Genomic DNA, 27409 nt, shown 5'->3' with positions numbered 1-27409 from the left:
GAATTTCAATAAAAAACTGGAAAAATTGGGGTGTTCTAAAACTTTTGACCGGTAGTTATATGTATGTGTTATGTCTGAAAATAAATAAAGATAGTGTTGCGAAAAAAAGTCCATTTTATTTTGACATTAAATCCTAAAGTTCAACACCATAATGAGAGAATGAGGAGCTCATTCCCACTGAACGTATCCATCACCTGCTGGTTGGTTAAAGTTGTCTCCAGCTGGTTCAGAATGCTTCACTCTCCCTGACCTGCTTTCTTCTTTATTGCCTCTGTAGGAGATGGTGGAGGCTGCTGGGGAGGATGAAAGAGAACTGGCTGCTGAGATGGCCGCCGCCTTCCTCAACGAGAATCTCCCAGAAGCCATTTTTGGAGCACCTAAAGCTGGAGCGGGCCAGTGGGCCTCGCTGGTCCGACTCGTCAACCCCATCCAGGGTTCAACACTGGACCAGGTGCAGCTGGAGCAGAACGAAGCAGCCTTCAGGTGAGCATGGACACATACAGCAGTACTTGGAGAGGAAGAATGAATAATCAGACAGATGGATAGCGAAAAGGAAAAGGTGTGACTCAAAACAAAAATAAAGACTCATTACTAAGCGTAGATCAGGGGTGTCAAACTCAAATACACAGTGGGCCAAAATGTAAAACTTGGACAAAGTCGCGGGCCAACATTGATATTTATTGAAAAAATATTGAACGAAATGGAACAAGCAAAGCTTGATATAACTTAATATTTCAAACATGCAAAATCGAATATCAAATAAAACAAACAAACACATCAATGGCATTCATTTCTTAAATAAAATTTAAATAAAAATCGTATGTCCCTTTATTTTATATGCGGCCTTCTTTAAATTTAAATTTAACAGTAATCTTTTTTCCACAGGCTAAAAATAAATGTGAGAATAAAATAATAATAATAAACCAAATGACTAATAATAATATCCTTCAATGAATGTGCAGCCATTCAAGCCTTGGACTAGCAAGAAAAAGTGCATAAAGACAACTTTAATTGTTGCTCAGTTTGCTACACACTGATCTACTGTGTTCAAGCCAAAACACCAGCAGAGCATTCTGGGATTTGTAGTATTTGCGCTGTATAATACCGGCGGGCCAGCTCTGGTTGTCATTTGGTATTTCCTCGCGGGCCAAATATAATTATACTGCGGGCCAAATTTGGCCCACGGGCCAGAGTTTGACACCTCTGGTCTAGGTCATTAATGGAAACCCTGGTGCATGTGTGTTTGTGTGCACGCATCGGGGTGGAACTCCGCTACGCACACAACAGAGAACAGACGAGAATTGTAAACACGCAACCATGTAGAGACAGAAATAACATGCCGTCTTGTAAATAGGATAAATAACATACACTTTAGTTTGTTAAATAAAAGGACAAGATATATAGGAAAGATAACCTTAAAAGACTTGTGTTGTTGTGATTTGGTGCAATATAGAAAATAAAATTAACTTGATCGTCAAGGGGGGGCAGGCCGCCCCTCTAACCCAATGAAGCCTAAAACGCCTGTAAAAACTGCCCAGAGCCAGTTATCCATAAAGGAAAGTTATGGGGGATATATCACAGACCAAGAGAACCACGCAGAACATATGTATGATGTGGGGTTTTTTTGGTCATTCTGTGTCTTTTTTTAGTAATTTTGTGGGGGTTTTTTAGTGTCATTTTTAAGTAATTTAGTTTTTTTCTGTCATTTTGTGTCCTTATTGGTCATTTTGTGTCTCTTTTTTAGTAATTTTGTGTCTTTTTTAAGTAATTTAGTTTTTTTTCTGTCATTTAGTCCTTTTTTTTTTGTACTTTTGTGTCTTTTTTGGTCATTTTGTTTCTTTTTAAGTCATTTTGTCTGTCTTTTTTGTGTCTTTTTTAAGTAATTTAGATTTTTTGGGTCATTTTGATACTGCCTCCAGCGGCCCCCAGGTAATTTGAGTTTGAGACCCCTGTTCTAGAATATTTAAAGTGTTTGTTACATGGGTGTCACCGTGGGTTCTTATGGGTTAAAATAAGCCCCTAAAACCTGAAGTTTTTCTGGAAATTCAACAGAAGTGTCAACGCTTCTACTAAATAATAGATTTTTTTTTTAGAAATAAAATTCAAAAAGTATTTGAGAGCTTATACAAATACTATGAAACGACGCATCCGCTTTCCAGGCTTCAATGGGTTAATATAACGGTAGCGGAAACACTGCATTTGTAGGAAATGTGTTAACACGGTTGTAAAATAAAAAGTAAACTCTGGGCTGTTCAAAGTGTGACACATTAAACACTTTTGAAGCTGAAGAAGAGGTTAAGCGTGACAGAGAGTCATGCAAGAACCATCCGTACAAACTTTTTTTAGTTTTATGAGTGATGATTGTGAATTTGCCACAGCCCTCTGGAACTCTCTGCTGGCATTGGACATTTTCAAAAAAAACTTCTCAAACATCATCTCTTCACAAAGGCTTTTGGACTCACTGAACCCTTTAATCAGTGCCCAATCTTTAGTCATCCTACTGTCATGTATTGTAAAGCATCCTTGGGTTCTTGAAAGGCGCTATATCATTTTAACTTATTATTAATTATTACTTTGAAGCAGTTTTTGGGTTTGAAAATCCCCTATAAATAATGAAGTAAGAGTTTTTGTATGAGGCCCATGGTGTCACAGCTCGTCACAGAGTGTTGTGTGAGTGTGGCAGGTTTATGTCAGGTAATAAAATCCGACCCCTGACTGAGTGTTGTTTATTACGCCTTTCACATTGATTGAGAGTCGGGCTCCAACACTCCCAGCGTGTCATAAATTGAAGTCTTTCCGATCTGTCTAAATTTAACCTGCAGCTGTAGTGAAATCTTTTGGGGCTGCCAAAGTGGAACAGAGGATCTTTCAATTCAGAGAACAGAACCGGTTTCATCCTGACCTTTTTAATCTCTTAATCACGTTAGTTAGTTTTATTTCATTGAAATATACAAATTTAATTCAAAATGTCTGTCTTCTTTGTATTTTAAGAACTTTTTAAGAATTTAAAAATTAGGACAATTTTAAATACTAAGTACCGGTAGTCGCCTGCCAGCAGCATAAATGTGCGTCCTCCACTTATTGGCTTATAAGAAGCCTGATGGGTGTATTTTTTCCAAATGCACAGGTTTATATTAAATGTAGCATTCATTTATACAGTTTATAGTCAAGTCAAATGTTATTTCTATAGTGCATTTACAGACTGTGCTTCACACAAGAGTGCATGAAGTGCAATAAAATGCAGGATTGACAAAGGTGAAAGAAACAAAAAGGGTTAAAAGACATTACCAGCAACAGATAAAATAAAGCAAAAAAGAAGGGTTAGTTTAACCCATTGAAGCCTGAAAAGTGGATACGTCGTTTTGTAGTATTTGTATAAGCTCTCAAATACTTTTTGAATTTCATTTCTATCTGCTACAGAGGCTGAAAAATCTATTATTTAGTAGAAGAGTTGACACTTCTGTTGAATTTCCAGAAAAACTTCAGGTTTTAGGGGCTGATTTTAAAATCACCCAGAGGTTTTACAGGCGTTTTAGGCGTCAATGGGTTAAAGGGGACACTATTCCCTTTCACTTGCAAGAGGAAGACGTTAATCGAAGGCAAGAGAAAAGAGGTGTGTCTTCATGTGAGACCCTTATTTTGCAAGAAGTATTGTTGTCTCTTTGTGGTCTTTGCTTGGTTAATACGATGATATGTAGTAGTATGTAGTTCTGCTTACACTATAAAAGCCTCAAATGCAGAATCTTTAGTGGTTGTGATGCTGCTGAGAAAATGTGTTCTGTAGTGTAGGACAGTAGTTCTCAACCTTTTTGAGTCGCGACCCCCAATTTAACATGCATGTTGTCGGCGACCCCCACTCACTGAACACAATCTCACATGGACAGTTCAGATCGACCAAAAAAGAAACAAAATGACCAAAAAAAGACACAAAATGACCAAAAAAGACACAAAATTAACACAAAATGATCAAAAAAGACACAAAATGACCAAAAAAATAACAAAATTACCAAAAAAAGAGACAAAATGACCAAAAAAGACACAAAATGACCTAAAAAGACACAAAATGACCAACAAAAGGAAACCAAATGACCAAAAAAGACACAAATTGACCACAAAATGATCAAAAAAGACACAAATTGACCACAAAATGATTAAAAAAAAGACACAAAATGACCACAAAATGATAAAAAAAGACACAAAATTACCAAAAAAAGACACAAAATTACCAAAAAGACACAAAAATACCTTAAAAGACACAAAATGACCAAAAAAAGGAAACCAAATTACCAAAAAAAGACACAAATTGACCACAAAATGTAAAAAAAAAGACACAAAATGTAAAAAAAAAAGACACAAAATGAACAAAAAAAGACATTAAGTGACCAAAAAGACTAAAACAAATGATTTGGCGACCCCCAGAAATCATCTCGCGACCCCAATTGGGGTCCCGACCCCAAGGTTGAGAGTGGCTGGTGTAGGACATATTTTATCATTTGTTCTTAATTCTCCATCCAGTGTTTACCATCTCACACCTAAAGTCTCTTTTCTTGTTTCATATTTTCCAGTGTGGCAGTGTGCCGTTTCCCCAACACAGGAGATGACTGGTATGTTCTGGTAGGAGTAGCCAGAGATATGATCCTCAACCCCCGGTCAGTGGGCGGAGGCTTCATCTACACCTACCGGCTCATCGCTGGAGGGGAGAAACTGGAGTTTGTGCACAAAGTGAGTCTGATTTTTAGGTCAACTTTGGTAACAAGAAACCAAATGCAATATTTTTTCCTTTTGATATTTATTTTTGCAAAGCATTCGGAGCATTTACAACTTAAATAATACACAAAGTCCATCATTCAAACCCAGCAGACAACAGAAAAAGAGCAAACTAACATTTATTTATTAATTGCAGATTGTAGACGTGTAAAAAATTGGAACTGCTGTTTTTGCTTTTCTTTCAAAATTATTTTTATTGGATTTTCCTTGGATGCATAATTATATCAGCTGTCAGAGCACACATCAGTTTATCCAATACATCCATAGACTAGGCCAGCTGTTCTCAACCTTGGGGTCGGGACCCCAATTGGGGTTGCGAGATGATTTTTGGGGGTCGCCAAATCATTTTGGAAGTCAGCTCTGTCTCCACTGTGTTAAAGTGTGAATGTGTTTTCGTCTTTTTTTTTGGTCATTTTGTGTTCTTTTTAGTCATTTGTGTCTTTCTTTAGTCATTTTGTGTCTTTTATTGGTCAATTTGTGTCTTTTTTGGTCATTTTGTGTCTTTTTTTTGGTCATTTTGTGTCTTTTTTTGGTCATTTTGTGTCTTTTTTTGGTCATTTTGTGTCTTTTTTTGGTCATTTTGTGTCTTTTTTTGGTCATTTTGTGTCTTTTTTGGTCATTTGTTTACTCTTTTTGGTCATTTTGTTTCTTTTTTGGGTGATCTGAACTGTGCGTGTGCATGAGTGGGGGTCGCGGACAACATGCATGTTAAATTGGGGGTCGCGACTCAAAAAGGTTGAGAACTACTGGACTAGGCAAGTACAAAATAAATGAAAACACCAAAGTTATAGTCCAAAAAATACAGAAACAAATACAAAAAACAAAAACAAATAAAAGATAAACATAAGAGAAAATTATAAAATAAAAGCTGTTTTTGCTTTTCCAGTAGGTGGTGACATTAATTGCATGAAACTACTCTGACTTAGCAGGTCAGTCACAGTCTGAGATGCATGCTAAGAGGGATTAGATGAGGCTTATCAAAGTGCAACAGGACAGACGTAGTGAAATTTAAAACACAACAGATGTTGTGTCTGCCCCCCCTGGCATTTCCCCAGAAACTGGAGCAGGGCGGAGGCCATCAGAGTGAATCAACATGCATGTGTTACCTGATATGGATTTACAAGGGAAGTGAGTCACGAGCTAGAGGACTTTCCCAACCACTTAACCAGATTTTTTTAGACGAGTCGGTCTGGTCTCAAGCAAGACACATACTTTAAATGATGCACATACACATATGCATATTTATACCCAGATATAAAACTGAGTAGTTATAGCCAAGTTGACCTACATTGGTATGCACAATATGACTTTATGACTACAGACCACAAACACTGCACACACAGCTTTATATATACACTACTGGTCAAAAGTTTTAGAACACACCAACTTTTCCAGAATTTAATTGGAAATGATGCAGTTTAATGTCTCAGTGTTCTCTGAAATTAATGCACATTTGCAACATTTAACATTCTTTATTGAGCATGATAGTGTTTTGAAAGTAAAAAAATGATTCAAAATCACATTTTATGTTGGACTAAAGGACTAAAAAAAGACACAAAATGACCAAAAAAAGACACAAAATAAAAAAAAGACACAAAATGACAAAAAAAAAGACACAAAATGACAAAAAAAGACACCAAAATGACTAAAAAAGACACAAAATGACTTACTTAATTCACCTAAGAATTAAAAAATGGACAAAATAGCCCAAGACTCCATAAAGTTAAGTTGTTAACCCACTTCTTGTTCCCTGAAAAAAGGCCTACTTGTATAATTCTGAAATGTACGTTATATTTTACCTTTTTTATTTACCTCTGGCAGTTCACCACTTACCTTTGGACCCTTTCAAGCTGTTCATTTGACTTGAACTGCTTGAATTTCAATAAAAAAATGGAAAAATTGGGGTGTTCTAAAACTTTTGACCGGTAGTGTATATATATAATTTTATTTTATTTTTTGTGCCTTCTACACCCAAAATTGCAAGACACTGGTATCATCAATACTCTAAACAAAGACTGCATTTTTTTTTTCCACAATATTTTTATTTTATTTTCAGTTTATAACACTTTGACATACAGCTTTTACATTCATGTATCGTCATTCAGCTTCCATATTTTAAGATGCATTTGCTGCATTTACATAGACAGAAAAATAAAAACAAACAAAACATAACACTTCGAACATGTATGCTGTCAAGTGAGTTGAGATCTCTGCTTGCCTAAATACCAACAAAAGATGGTATGAGACTGTGAAAACACGAGGCTTTGGTTTAGCACTTTCCTAACATGATGTAGTACACAAATGCACTATGAAACTTGTTGATTCTGAGATATTATGTGATGATCAAAATACATAAATGACTGTAATGACCAAAGTCAGTAATGATTTTCATTATGTGTAATGATATATTACCAAGTTGATGGGATTGAGTGATTTAACTGTTGAGTTAAACTACAATAATGATCAGTGGAAGAGTACGTGCTGTACGTGTGGTACGTGTGGTAGCTGAAGTGATCATTTTTATTAAATGTGATGACTATGATATTAATTCTGATGACTGTGTTGAACAGAAGGGACAGTTAGAGCGAAGTCAGTTAGAAAAAAGGGGAATTGAAAGGAGAGCTCCTGTTAAAGAAAATGTCAATCTATATACAATTGAGTATCGTTTGTTATTGGTGCGAATTAAAACACATATATAGAAAAGCAATATGAATCTGACAAGACCGGAATCTGCATTGTCCACAAAGACTTGTTATCCACTTCTTCAGCCGTTAAATCTAAGTCTTTAATGTAATTAATGAAAGGGCCCCATATGTCCTCAAATACATGCCGTTTAGCCTTTAATATGTAAGTTATTCTCTCTAAAGAAAGGCTTGCTAACATCTGTCTTATCCATTGAGTAGAAAGACTGCATTTGATTTATTTTGGTTAAGTTAATTCAATTGCGATATTAATTTAATAGCCAGTTAGTGGATTGATGGGACTGATGTAGCATATTATAGGCTGACCTGATGAGGCTATGGTTGTCACGCCAGTTATTTGCATTTTTTAAAAACAAACAAAAAGGGAAGGAGTTGGTGGGTAAAATAATCTCCTGAGGGCTAAAACATGGTCCATATGTCTGTCACTGTTTGTGCCTTTTTGAAAGGAAGCCGCTCTGACAAGCTTCCCTGCCGATTAACATGCTGAATGTTAGAGAAATAGTTTTGATTGGCTGCTTGGCAGAAGTGTATCAATGCATAAGGAGACAAACTGAAGTGAGGATTGCAAGAAAACGACTAAACGGCAACAAACGACTTCCCGCGTCTCAACTTCTTTGATGTTGGATTGGCGTGTCTGGGAGACTAAACTTCCCACTGGGGACTTCATCAGGAAGCTGCATAACTTCAGGGGCTCTTTTTCTGTTTGCATTCACTCCAGATTAGACAAGAGGAAGTTCGACCTTTTGCATCTCAGGACCAATCACCGTAAACTTGCCGACTCAATAATAAGGGGGGTTCTAAGTTCCTCCGCTCCAAGAAGAGCAGATGGTGACCAAACTGAGCCACCATCACATTTTACTGACATGAAACTAAGACGAATGATGGTACAACAAGATGTATATGTCTCGCAGGATAATTAACCTTTAAACATGAGAGAAAAACAGAGAAATTGCTCATTTGAATGGACCTCTGTGTTCACTAAGATCCCCATTGATCATTGAAAACTTTCCAGATAAGACAGAACAAAGTGGAACAACTCTCTGTTACTGATGCAACTTGTGACCAAGGTTATTATAGTTAACGAAAACTAACGAAATAACAAAAACTAGAATTGAAAAAACATTTTCGTTAACTGAAATAAAAATTAAAACTAGTTTTTTTAAAAACGATAACTAACTGAAACTGTATTGCGTGGTTAGAAAACTAACTAAAATTATAGTGAAAATGTCCTTAGTTTTCGTTTTTGTCAACTTTTTTTCATTCATAATTCAGTGTTTCTATTTGAACATGCAACACATGGTGAATATGTTTACTGAGACTGGGATGTCTACACTAGAACCAAAATTCAAAACACCTGGAACTGTAAGAGTTAATAACCTTATTGGGGCTGAGATGATAAACCAAAGGAAATAAAGGCAAAATTTATTATGACCTCTTTGAATGTCGCACCCAACATATAGCCCATTACAAAAAAACTAAAACTAACACTAAAACTAATAAAAACTAAGCATTTTCAAAAACTAAAAACTAAACTAAAACTAGAAAAGTCACTCTAAAACTAACTGAATTTGAAAACAAAAATTCCCCACGAAATTAAAACTAAAACCAATGAAAAATCCAAATCTATTATAACCTTGCTTGTGACCACTGTAATCTTGTTTTAAAACTATAATTAACCAAATATGGTAAACGGTCATGAATTCTCATATTTAGACAGTAGTTTACATACCAATGTTTGTTCTTCTAACAGCCACTGTCCATTATTTAGCTTTACACCTTTTTGAATTACAATTCTGAGCAAGGGGGAATTTGTCTCACACTGTGTTTAGTGAGACATTGGACCCATCTTCAAAGAGGAGGTCGTTTCCCTCCAGAAATTCAAGCTCCTTTCTGTTTTCGGCAGACCCCAGTTGAGGACGTACCATTGGCCATTGCTCCATTCCAGGGACGAGTCCTGGTGGGAGTTGGGAAACTGCTGAGAATCTACGACCTGGGCAAGAAGAAGCTGCTTCGCAAGTGTGAAAACAAAGTAGGTCATGCACCCAAACACATCCAGATCTTGATGTCAGTATCTTAAGGCAGTAGTTCTCAACAACTCTTTTGAGTCGCGACCCCCAATTTAACATGCATGTTGTCCGTGACCCCCGCTCACTGAACACAATCTCACACGCACAGTGAAAAAGACACAAAATTACCAAATAAAAGACACAAAATGACTCATATTGACCAAAAAAAAGACACAAAATGACCAAAAAAAAGACACAAAATGACCAAAAAAAGACACAAAATGACCAAGAAAAGACACAAAATGACTAAACAAGACACAAAATGACCAAAAAAGACACAAAATGACTAAACAAGACACAAAATGACTCATATTGACCAAAAAGACACAAAATGACCAAAAAAAGACACAAAATGACCAAAAAAGACACAAAATGAACAAAAAAGACACAAAATCACAAAAAATAAGACACAAAATGACTAAACAAGACACAAAATTACTAAACAAGACACAAAATCACCAAAAAAAGACACACAATTACCAAAAAAGACACAAATTGACCAAAAAGACACAAAATTACCAAATAAAAGACACAAAATGACTAAACAAGACACAAAATGACCAAAAAAAGACACAAAATGACCAAGAAAAGATACAAAATGACTAAACAAGACACAAAATGACCAAAAAAGACACAAAATGACCAAGAAAAGACACAAAATGACTAAACAAGACACAAAATGACTCATATTGACCAAAAAGACACAAAATGACCAAGAAAAGACACAAAATGACTAAACAAGACACAAAATGACTCATATTGACCAAAAAGACACAAAATGACCAAAAAAAGACACAAAATGACCAAAAAAGACACAAAATCACCAAAAAAAAGACACAAAATGACTAAACAAGACACAAAATGACTAAACGAGACACAAAATCACCAAAAAAAGACACACAATTACCAAAAAAGACACAAATTGACCAAAAAGACACAAAATTACCAAATAAAAGACACAAAATGACTAAACAAGACACAAAATGACTCATATTGACCAAAAAAAGACACAAAATGACTAAACAAGACACAAAATGATCAAAAAAGACACAAAATGACTAAACAAGACACAAAATGACTCATATTGACCAAAAAGACAGAAAAAAAACAAAAAAAGACACAAAATGACCAAGAAAAGACACAAAATCACCAAAAAAAGACACAAAATCACCCAAAAAAAAGACACAAAATGACTAAACAAGACACAAAATGACTAAACAAGACACAAAATCACCAAAAAAAGACACACAATTACCAAAAAAAGACACAAAATTACCAAAAAAGACACAAATTGACCAAAAAGACTAAGACACATGAACACATGAACACTTTAACACAGTGGAGACAGAGCTGACTTCCAAAATGATTTGGCGACCCCCAGAAATCATCTCGCGACCCCAATTGGGGTCCCGACCCCAAGGTTGAGAACCACTGTCTTAAGCAGTAACACTGTGTATGAAGCAAAGCTGTCATAACGCCACTATTGTCAAATCATAAGGTTTTTCAATCATATCTACCTGTACTAACCAAATTTGTCTTCATGGCTTAATGTGATAAACTGGTAGAGGTCAATCCAATATATGTGATTGAAGCTATTTGTGCCTTTTTAGGTTCTTAATAGGCCAAATTCATTCATAGATACGCTTCAACAAACCTGGAACACTGACTTTTCCCTCCTGCAAAGACAAAGATGCTTGTTTTCTAACATCACTGGTTTAAATAAGTTGAATTGTTTAATTAGATAATGGGTTTCCTGCTCTACCGCTTCTTCCTTTGTAGATAAGATATAATTCTGAAGTCAATTTAAAAATGGAATACGCGCAATCGCCAATGATCCGAGTCCAAAGAGGTTGAACTCAGGAAGCACTTAGAAATATGCCACATGCATGAATCTCTTTGCTGTCAACAAGTCGGACTGGGGGCCCCCCACAATATACACCTTACAGACCTTTGTATTAAAGAGATGACTTGGTTGTCCACACACTTTTAAACACACAATTAAAGGCAATGACATCACATGGACAACTGGGCCATTTGATCAAACATTTAGGGAAATAGAAAATGTTGTCCTCACTGGAGTAAGACACTGAATGTCACTTTGGACTCAATGTTCAACTGATCTGAACACCATTTGAAACATAATATCTACTATTCAAGGGAGGTCTGCGTCAATTTTGGTAGCAATTGAATGAAGACTTGTGGAGCCATAGATTTAAACTGATTTAGCAATAATAATTATGAAATAATATGAGTAATGCACTTCTGAATTAACTGAAAATTGAAGTCAGGCATTTACCCCAATTTAGCGGATGTATTGGGGAAAAAATTAGCTCTGTAGCAGCAGCACATACACACTGTACTGCTACAGAGCTAACTGTTAGCCTGTTAGCACATACACACTACTGCTTCAGAGCTAACTGTTAGCCTGTTAGCACATACACACTGTACTGCTACAGAGCTAACTGTTAGCACATACACACTGTACTGCTACAGAGCTAACTGTTAGCCTGTTAGCACATACACACTGTTCTGCTACAGAACTAACTTTTAGCCTGTTAGCACATACACACTGTTCTGCTACAGAACTAACTGTTAGCCTGTTAGCACATACACACTGTACTGCTACAGAGCTAACTGTTAGCCTGTTAGCACATACACACTGTACTGCTACAGAGCTAACTGTTAGCCTGTTAGCACATACACACTGTACTGCTACAGAGCTAACTGTTAGCCTGTTAGCACATACACTATGTACTGCTACAGAGCTAACTGTTAGCACATACACACTGTACTGCTACAGAGCTAACTGTTAGCACATACACACTGTACTGCTACAGAGCTAACTGTTAGCCTGTTAGCACATACACACTGTACTGCTACAGAGCTAACTGTTAGCCTGTTAGCACATACACACTGTACTGCTACAGAGCTAACTGTTAGCCTGTAAGCACATACACACTGTACTGCTACAGAGCTAACTGTTAGCCTGTTAGCACATACACACTGTACTGCTACAGAGCTGACTGTAGCTAACTGCTGCTAATGGCGGCTCTTCTTAACAAACCGGCCTCTGGCTCGTTAGCGGCTCATTAAGAAGAGTAAGGAGTCGCTGGATTTGTCTCCATTTGCTTTCTTGAAAAATAGTTGCTAAGGGGGTCTGAAGCGACATGCATGAATTGCTACACTGTTGGCAAGTTCGACTTGGTCACCTACAATATATACATAAGTTTAGGAGAACTAGGGGGACTGATGGGTGTTCAGTTCCTGTGTCATTTATAGTTTGTCTAGTGTGTATACACAGTTTTACCATTTGCAGAGTGTAGTAATGCAAATGAACCTGTGGTGATTCCAATTGCAGTTGTATGTACTGTACTTTCCGCATTATAAGGCGCACCGGAGTATAAGCTGCAGCAGCTAAACTGAATGATGTGTACATATATAAGCTGCACTGGACTATAAGCCGCAGGTGTTTTAATGTTTAATTACCATATGTAAGGGTTGGTGCACAGAGGGGATTGTGGGGAAAGAGATGGCTGCTTGAGGAAGCTTCTTTTACAGCCAGATTGACTGTCTTTAACTTAAAAGCTGCATCATATGCATTTCTACGTTTGTTTTCCATAATGAGGGTTTGTGCATGAAAACTTCCTTTGCACAAACTATCTCGCTCTCGTAATGTCGTTCTGTCTCTCGTTCTGTCTCTCGGTTTCACTTTTACTTTTGCGCGCTACCTGTTTCTCTCTTTTCCGGCGCCCTGCCAGATTGGCTCGGGGTCCTTCGTCTGCCGGTGATTACGGCACGGCGACTCCGACAAACTAAGTAGCTTTCGACACAAATACACACAGACAAGTGAAAAATAGCTTAAAAGTATCTGAAGGACCCCGAGCCGATCTGGTAGTACACCTGCCTCCAGCTTCTCCTGCTGGAGCCCGCCGCTCCTGGCGGACCGGTCATAGAGCCCATAGAGTTAAAGTTGGTGGACTGTAACCTGTAACATCCATAGATTTAGGAGGTAACCTAGTGGCCGTTAGCTGGAAAAATCCATAGATTAGCCGCACCGTTATATAAGCCGCAGCATCGAAAAATGGGGGAAAAAGGCACGGCTTATAGTCCGAAAATTACGGTATATAGAACCCCTGCAGAAACTAGAAGATGTTACCTTTCTAATGAAGCCTCATACATGTATTTTGCCCTATAGTTCTTCTGTTTTAAGCATTTAAATAGTTTTTGTCTAATTCTAACCCTTCCTCTCCTCTAAACCTACACAGGCAGGTTGGTTTTAAGAGGTTAATGTTTTAAACTGATGACTTTTGTTTTGAGAATATAAACTCAAGAATTTGATGCGTTCCTTTTCCTAATCTATTGTTTAGAGTTGTAAAGATGATTGAAATTAATATAATTTCCTGTTTTCTAGCCATGTAAGGAGCCTATTTAGAAAAACAGGCTTTGCAAATATTTTATGAGTTAGGGAATGCATTTTCCATGTTTGTGAGGTCTTGAAGATCAACTCAGAACAGTTTGTGGTGGTTTTGCCCGCTGAGGTTTGTACTTGTGCCTTACCTGACCTGTAGTTTGATTATTTGTCAGTAGGATTACGGAAAAACAAAAACAAATGACTGGCCCGATTTCCATGAACCCTAATGGCAGCGTATAACATGGGCCAAGAAATCCAAGAAAACCACATTAAATTTGGGACTTCAGAGTTCCCTTCTAATGACATTATTGGGTTTTCAAATATTTTTTGATCATGTTAAGTGCAAATGTTATTACATTTCAGAGCTTATTCCATTTTCCAGGATTCATTACATTATGGTATGCTACTCTTCCTCACCGGTTATGTCTTTCCATAAACAAAGTTATTAATTCCAACAGATTTAAGAGCAAACAAAACAAAGCACAGTGAAGCTTACAGAACACAGCTTCATCATGCCATGTCTATTACCCTCAATGGTAAACTGACTGACTGAGTGTGTTTATTATTATTATTATTATTCAGTGTACTTTCTTCCTCTCCTGTATAGCACGTTCCCAACCTGGTAACCGGCATCCACACCATCGGCCAGCGTGTGATCGTGACTGACGTTCAGGAGAGCCTTTTCTGGGTTCGTTACAGACGCAACGAGAACCAGCTCATCATCTTCGCCGATGACACGTATCCTCGCTGGGTGACCACGGCCTGCCTGCTCGACTACGACACCATGGCCTCCGCTGACAAGTTTGGGAACATCACCATCGTAAGTTTCTAGGTCGGGGAGTTTTGGGTGTTTGCCAATGTCTGACTTCTGTTGAATGGAAGAGAAAGAACACAATGGATTAGACTGAAGTGTACACTATACGACACATTAGGTTTAGCATATGAGCATGGGGGGGGGGTCAATACAAGCATAGGATTGTGATATTTTGCGTGGCAATATTATATCGACTATGGCGGCCAAGTATTGATATTTAGCAACGGTGGTCCTTCAGTATTTTCACAGATTTTTTTTTTTTTTTTCTCGAGGCTGCACAACATCAGCAGCTGATCAAAACAAAGCAGCATGGCTAATTATCATAAACATAGTGATGGTGAATTAACCGGCATCGCTAACTGTGTCCAGTGCTTGTTGTAAACAAACAGAGATCACTAAGTGAACACCTCCTGCAGCAGCAGCACATACACACTGTACTGCTACAGAGCTAACTGTTAGCCTGTTAGCACATACACACTGTACTGCTACAGAGCTAACTGTTAGCACATACACACTGTACTGCTACAGAGCTTACTGTTAGCCTGTTAGCACATACACACTGTACTGCTACAGAGCTAACTGTTAGCCTGTTAGCACATACACACTGTACTGCTACAGAGCTAGCTGTTAGCCTGTTAGCACATACACACTGTACTGCTACAGAGCTAGCTGTTAGCCTGTTAGCACATACACACTGTACTGCTACAGAGCTAACTGTTAGCCTGTTAGCACATACACACTGTACTGCTACAGAGCTAGCTGTTAGCCTGTTAGCACATAAACACTGTACTGCTACAGAGCTAACTGTTAGCCTGTTAGCACATACACACTGTACTGCCATAGAGCTAACTGTTAGCCTGTTAGCACATACACACTGTACTGCCATAGAGCTAACTGTTAGCCTGTTAGCACATACACACTGTACTACTACAGAGCTAACTGTTAGCCTGTTAGCACATACACACTGTACTGCTACAGAGCTAACTGTTAGCACATACACACTGTACTGCTACAGAGCTAACTGTAGCTAACTACCGCTAATGGCAGCTCTTCTTCCGGCCTCCGGCTCGTTATCGTCTCATTAAGAAGAGTAAGAAGGAAACGCTGGATTTGTCTCCAGTTGCTTTCTTGAAAAATAGTTGCTTAAGGGTTTCTGTAGCGGGCGCTTGAAAAGATGCCACAGCGGGCTCACTTTTAGGAACATACTTGAGATACTGGTATCAAATAAAACTAGAAGATCTACGGAATCTATAGGCACCATGTGTGTCGTATCATATCGGGAAGATGTCAAAATAACGCTGCAAAGTTCTGCTTTTCAGAGCAGTGAAGCTTAACGTTTTTAAAAGTTTGATAAAAATGCTGCAGTTGTTGTCGTCCATACATGTTTATCAGTTGAGTTCAGTTTGACTGAATACTTTGTCGGTCAGTCTGTTGGTTTGACTCTCATATTGTCGAAAAAACATAAAGACTGAAGTGAGATGAATAGACTGAGAATTTTCTCTGATTTGACAAAACAATTCTTGATATCGCAAAATGCTTAAAATCACAATAATATCGTATCTTGTGAGTCAAGTATCGGGACAGTATCATATCGTCGGGCCTCTGGTGATTCACACCTCTAATATCAGCATATTCTTTTGGCATTTGACTCCAAAATATCTGCTGTGATTGTAATACTAAAAAAAACTTCTGGAACCCATTATTAGGGATGACAAGCTAAAGAAATTCCTGTCTTCATTTTCTATAATTTTCTTCCAGGTGCGTCTTCCCCCCAACACCAGCGATGATGTGGATGAAGACCCCACAGGGAACAAAGCGTTATGGGACAGAGGTCTCCTCAATGGAGCGTCACAGAAGGTAAAACCAGAATTCTCCAAACTGTTCTCCGCCTTGTAAAGCATCTGAACGTTTAGCAACACAGTTTCTTCCTTTTTGTTGTCATTAACATATTTTAGTCCAGGTTCAGGCCTGACATTAAAATACACCATTAAAATTAAACTTACAAGGTACTTTTTAGGGATGTAACAATACTTTGTGAGGCAGCTAATCCTTGAAACAAAAAAGTGACAGTTTTAATCCGTGAAATCCAAAATGAAGCAGCCACATGTGCTATCTACTTTTACTCTTCTTCTAAGTTCACTTGCTTTATCAAGGCAGTAAGATGTGGCCCATTTTTAACAGGATGCAGTGTTTCCTCAAGGATTTTTTTCAGCAGCGGGGCTAAAGGGTTATTTGTCCCCTGGATGGTGTGCACGTGTAAATATCAATCAGCAATTTAGAAAGTATAAAAAATGACACTTGACTTCCAAACAAGATTTTTGCCCTAAAAGCCTAAATATTCCATCTTAATTAGCAGCTATCGAATACTTTGGTAATTGAGTATTCTATCGAATATTCCATCGAGTAATCGGATAAAACATACTTTTGCCTAATTAAAGCCTAATTATAAATAAACAACAGAAAACAAGACAGATCATTTAATAATAAGCAATTTGTTCCCTTTTTAAGAAAAAAATAAATTTATTATACATATTATGCAAAGTAGTAAACAGTTTCAGGCAAAAAATAAATGAATAAAAAAACCTTAGATGGTTATTTTTTATTATTTGCTAATACATCAAGAGTCAAGAGTACATTTTTTGTATTTGGCAACTGTTGAGATTAGCAATTTACACTACATTTAGATTTATGATTGATTTTTATTTTGTTGTACGATTTCTATTTATTTATACAGACTAAAAAAATATTTTTCTGTATTTTTTTAATATCGTCAAGTATATCGTTATCGCAAAAATACTCTGAAATATCGTGATGATCTCTCAGGGCCATATCGCCCACCCCTAAAAAGAGGGCAAAACTGAGTTATGTTGTTCAAACAGTGGCTTTAGACTTTGAGTTGTATTCAAGCAAGAAACTTCTGTTGAGCTCAGTCAAATCATTTTGGAAGTCAGCTCTGTCTCCACTGTGTTAAAGTGTTCATGTGTTTTAGTCTTTTTGGTCATTTAATGTCTTCTTTTTTTGTTATTTTGTGTCTTTTTTTTGGTCATTTTGTGTCTTTTTTTATTTTTAATCGTTTTCTGGTCAATTGGTGTCTTTTTGGGTCATTTTGTGTCTTTTTTTGTGTCATTTTGTGTCTTTTTTTGGTCATTTTGTGTCTTTTCTGGTCATTTTGTGTTTTTTTTGGTCATTTTGTGTCTTTTCTGGTAATTTTGAGTCTTTTTTGGGTCAGGCTGCACAAGTTTGAGTGATTGAGGCCAGCTCGGGCCTCTGCACTAACCTGCCCCCCCTCTGACCTCCAAACACTGACACACACAGACACAATGCACATGCACATCCACAAACTACATACCATTGTCAACCACAAGTTTAACCTTCTCAAAAAATGCAAGTGTGTACACACACACACACACACACACACACACACACACACACAGTAGCTCACTCACACAGATTGGACAAACACACACATTGTCACTTATCCCATATTTAAATTCTGGTCAGAAACTGTTTAGGTAGCAGATTGACTGGGGAAACTCCCTCACATTTAGACATTATGAGTTGGTTCCAGTTGTCTTTGTAACACAGTGTTTGTCAGCTATTTTTGCCTCGGTGCACATTGATTAAGAATTTCGTTTGCGCTTGGCAATGTACTGTGTCTGCATTTAGACGTGGGCGTGGACGGCTGGATTTATCCTCGTCCCAAATGTCAAATGCGTGTCTGTTCGCATCTGGCTGGATAAACTTAATTATCCATACATGGCTTTGAGAAACAACGTCTTACATTAAATTAGATGCATTCCGCTGTTATTTAATTAATGTATCGCAAAAGATCAAGGCCGGAGAGACACAGCTGTCTGTAGAGCAAAATGAAAGGACTGACTGTCTTAACTCCAAATGTCGTATAGTGTGTGTGTGTGTGTGTGTGTGTGTGTGTGTGTGTGTGTGTGTGTGATTTCTGTCATGTTGTTTGGAGTCCGTCTCCTCCACAGGGCCACGTTAGCCTGCGACCACTTTTATTGGTTCAGCTCCCCAAATACTAAGATACAACCATATTCTGCTGCTTAGCCTTTGTTGGCTGAATGTGACATTTCATGTGTTGAATTGAAGTCAATGAAACAATGTGCTTCATGTATCCTCAACATTATGGAGAGAGCATGTTAAAGCTGCAGTTTGTGACCAGGATGAAATAAAAGGATGAGCCTAAGCACAGCCTCACAGCATGGATGGAGAGCCTAATTCTTGTTGCTGACAGCCTGATTCAATTCAATTCAACTTTATTTATAGAGCGCATTTCATGCACAAGGCAGACTCAATGTGCTTCACAAAGTACCGTAATTTTCGGACTATAAGTCGCGCCTTTTCCCCCATTTTTCGATTCTGCGGCTTATATAACGGTGTGGCTAATCTATGGATTTTTCCAGCTAACGGCCACTAGGTTACCTCCTAAATCTATGGATGTTACAGGTTACAGTCCACCAACTTTAACTCTATGGGCTCTATGACCGGTCCGCCAGGAGCGGCGGGCTCCAGCAGGAGAAGCTGGAGGCAGGTGTACTACCAGATCGGCTCGGGGTCCTTCAGATACTTTTAAGCTATTTTTCACTTGTCTGTGTGTATTTGTATCAAAAGCTACTTAGTTTGTCGGAGTCGCCGTGCCGTAGCGTAACGAAGGACCCCGAGCCAATCTGGCAGGGCGCCGGAAAAGAGTGAAACAGGTAGCGCGCAAAAGTAAAAGTGAAACCGAGAGACAGAACGAGAGACAGAGCGAGAGACAGAACGACATTACGAGAGCGAGATAGTTTGTGCAAAGGAAGTTTTCATGCACAAACCCTCATTATGGAAAACAAACGCAGAAATGCATATGATGCAGCTTTTAAGTTAAAGACAGTCAATCTGGCTGTAAAAGAAGCTTCCTCAAGCAGCCATCTCTTTCCCCACAATCCCCTCTGTGCACGAACCCTTACATATGGTAATTAAACATTAAAACACCTGCGGCTTATAGTCCAGTACGGCTTATATATGTACACATCATTCAATTTAGCTGCTGCGGCTTATACTCCGGTGCGCCTTATAGTGCGGAAAGTACGGTACTAAAAGCTGCTTCCATTGTCAGATGGCTGATGCCATTGTCAGTTATTGAGTCATTGATGACAAATTCCAAACGATGCACATCCTAGTTGGGGAACTTTGTATTAGATATTATGTATAGACGGTCTGCAGGCTTGGCTGTTCACCTCATCAACCCTTTGAGAATGTTTCTGTCATTCAGTGGCTGTAGTCTTAAAGCTGCAGTGCAAATAATGATTCTGAGGGGGGCAGTGGTGGAAAAGATTAAATCTCTCATAGAAGTCTGGTTTGTATAGATGCTTGTTTTTTTAATCCAGTCAGTCTATGGCCAGAAGGATCAAAAACACAGATTGTGTGGTCTTATTTCTGTCCCCTGGTGTGTTAATCTCGACCCCGGCGGCCATTGTTGCTCTCATCCAGACCTGTTGTTTCCCACCAGAGAGAAACCCACTTCTCTACACTTTCTTGGTCTCATGGCGTCAATGTATGTCCTGTGTGCCGTTTGCTCAGACTAATACTGCCGTTTTATTGGTCCCGAATGCTGCCTTTGTATCCAGGGTACATCCTGATTATTACCTCTAATTATTGGCAAAGCGTTTTTTTGATGGTTATTGGATTAGAGCTGACCATCCGGACCAATTACCTCCAAACAGAATGACTGGGTGTCTTCTTCTTGACCTTGCTGCAGGGTTGACTGTCCATGTACTTAATACATACATGCAGCTGTCAGGACGGAAGATCTCCGGGCTTCAGTGACATATCTGACATTTCATCATGTGATCTGATCTCTCAGCTTGTTGTCATAGTCACTCACAGGAAGTCCAGAGCTCATTGAAATGTTTAATCTAGACTTTATTTGCCACCAAGTTAATAATCAAAGCTATAAGTGTACATCGTGGCACATAAATGTATTGTCAAACCTGGCAAGAGTATTCACTCGTATGCCAATTTTGTTTGTTTAGTGTCTTTATTTTTATGACCCCCTCATATCAGACAGCTTCAGCTCGAGTACTCACCAGGACCAAAAAAATGGATCACATCACTCCAGTTCTGAGGTCTTTACACTGGCTTCCTGTCACTCAAAGAATTGATTTCAAAATATTAATGTTGGTTTATAAAGCCCTAAATGGTCTCGGGCCAAAATATATTACCGATCTGCTGATACGCTATGAGCCGTCCAGAGCCCCTTAGGTCAGGGGTCTCAAACTCAAATTACCTGGGGGCCGCTGGAGGTAGTATCAAAATGACCAAAAAAAGACACAAAATGACAAAAAAAAGACACAAAATGACAGAAAAAATATTACATTACTAAAAAAAAGGACATAAAATGACAAAAAAGACACAGAATTATTACAACAACAAAAAATTACCCAAAAAAGGACAAAAAATTACAAAAAAGACACAAAATTACCAAAAAAGACACAAAATTATTTAAAAAAAGAAACAAAATTATTTTTAAAAAGACAAAATTATTTAAAAAAGACACAAAATTAGTAAAAAAAAAAAAAAAAAAGTAATTAAAGGGACCTTCCACACACAACACAGTGCCATTCATATAAAACTCACATATCAAGGTGGGGGCCACAAAATATCATTACGAGGGCCGCAATTGGCCCGCGGGCCGCGAGTTTGAGACCCATGCCTTAGGTGGTCTGGGACAGGTCTACTTACAGTCCCCAGAGTTATATATTTATTAGGACTAAACAAGGAGAAGCAGCGTTTAGTTTCTATGCACCAAATCTCTGGAACAAACTCCCAGAGAACTTGAGGTCTGCTGCAACTCTCAGCTCTTTTAAATCAAGTCTGAAGACTTTTCTGTTTCCATTTTAACCTGTCATTTTTATTCATTCGCTCTTAAATGTTTTATTCATTCACTTTTTTTTTTTAATTCGCTTTTAAATGTCTTCTAATGTGTTTTATGTATTTTAATCTTGCCCCTGTAAAGCACTTTGAATGGCCCTGTGTCTGAATTGTGCTATATAAATAAATTGCCTTGCCTTGCCTTGTGATTGGCTGTTGTAAAAGATGAGGCACGGCAAGAGTGAGGGCCAATACTAAAATTATTGTGTTTTTACAGTTTTCAAAGTACAATTCAGGTCACATGGAATATTATTGCTTTTAAAAAAACGCAAAAAGAATCCCATTTTTTAGTGAACCGAAGGTCATTATTGATCGATTGTCCCGTTGTCTCTGCAGGCCGAGGTGATAATGAACTACCACGTAGGAGAGACGGTGTTGTCCCTCCAGAAAACTACTCTGATCCCCGGAGGCTCAGAGTCCATGGTCTACACCACGCTGTCTGGAGGCATCGGCATCCTGGTGCCCTTCACCTCACATGAGGTAACACACACACACACACACACACACACACACACACACACACACACACACACACCGCGCCGTAAAAGGCTAATGTAGATCTGAGGTCAGCTCCTTTAAATCAGGACTAAAAACACTATACTGCCCTACAAAGTCTAACTGCAGTATCTACATTTTTGGTCAAATTTGAGTTATAACTAAAAATGAACTCCTTGATGTCTGTTTTATCTTGTGACAAAGTTTTAGATTTCAATTTTACTTTATTTCAGAGAATTCCTACTGTGATCCAGTGTAGCCTTACATTTCTTCATTGTGTTGGATAGTGAAGACAAGAATAATAGAAAATATAAGTTTATTTGATAGGGAAATTATTATCTAGATAAGTAAAAAAAAGTGAAATTAAATTAAATTTAGACTAAAAAATAACATTACTTGATAATATTAAGTCTAAAATACAGAAATCTTTGATTAGAATTGTTAAACACTTTTAAAACAACATTGTAGTAACTGCACTGTGTTTGTGCATTATTATTAGAACCTTTTACAATGCAAAACCAAAGTGCAGTAACTACATTTTTGGGGTCAAAGGTTAAATAAATCATCATGATTTTTTAGCATAAAAATAACATCATCAATACATTTAGAAATAAGTGTCATATCACTTATCTACCTATAACTCATATGGCTGGCCAGTTAGAAAAACTTTTTAAAAAAACTTTAAAGCAGTTTTTCTCAGTTTTACCCTTTGCGTAGTTACTGCAGTTAGACTTTGTAGGGCAGTATAGTTTCCTGCAGCGTACTCTTAACTTTAACACTAATCTGCTCTACTCTACTGCCCTTACTTTTTAACTACACAATGTTTGACTTGTGCTTTTTATTATTTCATCTCTTTTTTTGATCCTGCTGTATCTTATTTTATCCTATTTATATTTTTATTTCTATTCCCTGTTTTTTTTTTTTTTTAAACTTAAATTTTATTTCAATTTTTGCAGCATATACAAACATATATATACAAATTCACATTTAGTCTGCTGTTTTTCATTTGTGATCTGCTTAATACAGCATGAAAGCATATACATCAAGTCAAATATGTATAAATGACATAGTTAAACCAAAGTAACACAAACAAACAATAAGTAATTAAATCTATTTCCCTGTTTTAATTGACTGTTTTTACTGTTTTCAATTGTGTCTTGCTGTTTTTAATGTGTATGTAAAGCACTTTGAATTACCTTGTGTTGAATTGTGCTATACAAATAAACTGGCCTTGCCTAATGCATGCACATAACCCCTGGCTTCCACATTGCATCTTTTTCTCATGTCTCCTTCCCTTCTTTGTCTTTTTTTTCCAGGATCATGACTTCTTCCAGCATTTAGAGATGCACATGCGCTCTGAGTTCCCTCCTCTGTGCGGTAGAGACCACCTCAGCTTCAGATCCTACTACTTCCCAGTCAAGGTTGGTGTTGTTTTTCCTCATTTTTTTAAAGGTTTCTGTGCCAGATCACATCCACAAACAACAGACTCTGTTGTCTTCTCTTGTTGTACTTGAGATTGCTTTTAACAATGAAAAGGGCTTTACAAATAAAATGTATTATTATTATTATTATGTCCAGGAAGATTTCCATTTTTCCATTTCTGTTTACGCATGTAGTTTTTTCGGTATTGAAAAGTAGCTACCAAGGTTATTATAGTTAACGAAAACTAACAAAATAACGAAAACTAAAATTGAAAAAACATTTTCGTTAACTGAAATAAAAATAAAAACGAGAGTTTTTTAAAAAACGATAACTAACTGAAACTGTATTGTGTGGTTACAAAACTAAAACTAACTAAAATTATAGTGAAAATGTCCTTCGTTTTCGTCTTTGTCAACTTTTTTCATTCATAATTCAGTGTTTCTATTTGAATATGCAACACATGGTGAATATGTTTACTGAGACTGGGATGTTTACACTAGAACCAAAATACAAAACACCAGTACTGTAAGAGTTAATAACCTTATTGAGGCTAAAATGGATAAATCAAAGGAAATGAAGGCACATACCCCATTACAAAAAAACTAAAACTAATAAAAACTAAACTAAAACTAGCAAACTCACTCTAAAAACTAACTAAAACTAACTGAATTTGAAAACAAAAATTCACAACGAAATTAAAACTAATGAAAAATGCAAAACTATTATAACCTTGGTAGCTACTTTTGCTTATATTATAAATCAAATATAATAAGTCCGTCAATAGGCTTGCTTGGACTGTGAGCGTGGCCCAGTTCCTCCCTCACAGGGTTAGTGGGCCCAGTTCCAACATGAATATGCCCCTCGCCACTTGGCCCTAACTGGCCCGGATCACTTCAAGTCAATCTCCCTACGCACTGCCATGACGCAGCGAGTTGGATCCCCGGGGAGATGGAAAAGTGTAAAAATATCTCCGGTTTTATCACGAAACTGTGGCGGAACAATCTGTGGCTTCCGCCCATCGGGCTCATGACAGCAGGGCTTTCTGCTGCTGGCTGAAAATCAAATAATTTCCATTCAATTAGACCTTTTCTCAGAAAAAAATTAAATTGATTAAAAACCTTTGGGAGCAAACAAAGTGCTGGCTTATGCCATTTTTACTTTCAACTCCATTTTTCGCAGTAGTGAAGCTGGCAAGTTTCAAAGGGAATTATTTTTCATTGGACATTGTGTCCAGAAAGATTTGAATATGTTGGACTAAGGCGACTAACACGAGGACTGAACAGAAGACGCAAAAGTGGCGTCTCGTCTTCACTTTTTATTCCTCGTTTAGACGAGCGTTTTCAGGAGGAAATCTGCTGCATACGGTGACGCAAAAGTGTGTGAAATTGTATTGTATGCAGCCAGGCGGCATCACTTAAAGCCATAAGAGCATCTTTGGCCATGCAGAAGTTTTCACGCCACACATTTTCATCAGCTACTCCTTCCACAAAGTTCTCCTCCATCACTAGATCTCCCAGGTCTCGTTCACAGCCGTCTGGCTCCTCCCACCAATCGCTGCATCCAGAATGTGATGGAGGTAATTCCAGATCCTTCTCTGTTCACTAATACTATCTGTACATATCCTGGACATTTGGTGGAAAGACTCCTGTAAGTTTATTAGAGCTGCCAGAGCAGCTTGAAGGTCCCACCATGGAAATAATCCCACGTTTCTTTATTTCCTGTACTGGAGCATGTATGTGACGTAAACACATACGTGACGTGAGCAGATCAGATCAGAGTTTTGTGTCTTGTCAGTGTAGACCAGCTATTCTCAACCTTGGGGTTGCGAGATGATTTCTAATGGGTCGCCAATCATTTGTTTTAGTCTTTTTGGTCACTTAAAGTCTTTTTTTGTTCATTTTGTGTCTTTTTTTTTTATCATTTTGTGGTCAATTTGTGTCTTTTTTGGTAATTTGGTTTCCTTTTTTGGTCATTTTGTGTCTTTTTTGGTCATTTTGTGTCTTTTTTTTGGTCATTTTGTGTCTTTTTTTTTGGTCATTTTGTGTCTTTTTTTGGCCATTTTGTGTCTTTTTTGGTCATTTTGTGTCTTTTTTTATCATTTTGTGGTTAATTTGTGTCTTTTTTGGTAATTTGGTTTCCTTTTTTGGTCATTTTGTGTCTTTTTTTGGTCATTTTGTGTCTTTTTTTGGTCATTTTGTGTCTTTTTTGGCCATTTTGTGTCTTTTTTTGTCATTTTGTGTCTTTTTTTGGTCATTTTGTGTCTTTTTTGGTCATTTTGTGTCTTTTTTGGTCATTTTGTGTCTTTTTTTTGTCATTTTGTGTCTTTCTTGGTCATTTTGTGTCTTTTTTTTTTTTGTCATTTTGTGTCTTTTTTTTGTCATTTTGTCTTTTTTGGTCATTTTGTGTCTTTTCTGGTCATTTTGTTTCTTTTTTGGGTGATCTGAACTGTGCGTGTGAGATTGTGTTCAGTGAGCGGGGTTCACGGACAACATGCATGTTAAATTGGGGGTCGCGACTCAAAAAGGTTGAGAACTACTGCTGTAGACGACACGCTACGGAGGAGAGGATTACACTTTTCCACTTTGGAGGGTGGTTTCAGATTTTTGCGTCTTTAAGCCCCCAAAACACCGTCACCGTCTAAACGAAAGGCACTTCCCATAAAAGATTTTGTCGTTTTTGTACCTGCGAGCATCCTGGTGTAAACGGGGCCTAAAATGGATTTTCTCAGGAAAAAAACCTGCATTTACTGGAAAAAAATCTGACCTGTTGACCCATTTTTTTGTCTTCCAGAATGTGATTGATGGAGATCTGTGTGAGCAGTTTAACAGCATGGACCCTCACAAACAGAAAAGTGTGGCAGAAGAGCTGGACAGGACTCCACCTGAGGTCTCCAAGAAACTGGAGGACATTCGCACTCGATACGCCTTCTAATTTTTTACAGTTTGAAGCAGCAGGGGTGGACAGAGACACACACATTACCACCATTACACACACACACTTAAACCCTTCTCAGCCGCCATAAGCCCCTCCTCAGACCCTTGTTAAATGGCCGACTGTGGGCCGATCACACCTTTATGACATGGAAACAAACAAACTGTCACATGCGTTTAATTCCAGTACATTGTGTGACTAATAAGAGGTTCATGTGAACTGAGCAAATACCGGTAATCAAAACTAAATATGTGTGTGAACAAACACCCACAGAAACACACACTGACTGAATTACCGAAAATTACAAATAGTTTTTCACACCTCCCCATGCTGCTGTCAGCAGAAACCACACACACACACACACACACACAGCCGCATTACGCAGCCACTCCATCTCCGATCACACCAGCAGCTGTGTGAATAACACTGACAGCCAAACAGATGTGATGCTCCGCTCACAGCTGTGTGAACAGAATTCACACACAGCCAATTGCGTAATTAGCAACTGTTATGTGTACAATAAGAGAGCAGACACATTGAATCATCTGTGAGAGAAGCTGAGGATATTTTTAATGTGCATTTTTTAGGAAAGACGGTGTCAGTTTGTGTCTTTTTTCTCAACTAAATTAAACAAATGTCTTTTTGTATGGTATGATTTGTTTACTGCGTATTGAGTAGAATTTGAGTTATGATCCATATACCATAAGTCCAAGATGGTATTTACTAAATCCTCCTTATAGTCTAGACGGAATTGTCCAAAAAGTGAAAGTGAGGAGCATTTATGGGTACAAGTCAGGAACCGGCCTACTTTACTTATTTCAAGGGTGCTGAATCCCAAAAAAAATGGTCCCCAAGCGAAATTTTGAGTTTTTAA

The 27409-nt window shown here is 37.8% G+C and overlaps 1 protein-coding gene across 1 annotated transcript in view; it reads left to right on the top strand.

The window, feature by feature from the left end:
- Nucleotides 1-26888, top strand: part of sf3b3 (splicing factor 3b, subunit 3) — a 64758-nt gene extending 37870 nt beyond the window's left edge. The window contains exons 20-27 of the mRNA XM_059334467.1: nt 278-483; nt 4566-4722; nt 9373-9498; nt 14554-14766; nt 16519-16617; nt 22024-22167; nt 23499-23603; nt 26395-26888. Of these exons, the coding sequence (XP_059190450.1) occupies nt 278-483; nt 4566-4722; nt 9373-9498; nt 14554-14766; nt 16519-16617; nt 22024-22167; nt 23499-23603; nt 26395-26535 (1191 nt within the window). The 3' untranslated portion in view covers nt 26536-26888. The remainder of the gene's footprint in view (nt 1-277; nt 484-4565; nt 4723-9372; nt 9499-14553; nt 14767-16518; nt 16618-22023; nt 22168-23498; nt 23604-26394) is intronic.
- Nucleotides 26889-27409: the final 521 nt, after the last annotated feature.

Source organism: Centropristis striata, chromosome 6, assembly GCF_030273125.1.
Source record: "Centropristis striata isolate RG_2023a ecotype Rhode Island chromosome 6, C.striata_1.0, whole genome shotgun sequence".
Classification (NCBI taxonomy): domain Eukaryota; kingdom Metazoa; phylum Chordata; class Actinopteri; order Perciformes; family Serranidae; genus Centropristis; species Centropristis striata.
Note: the sequence above shows the minus strand (reverse complement) of the source record. Positions and strands in the feature narration are given on the sequence as shown.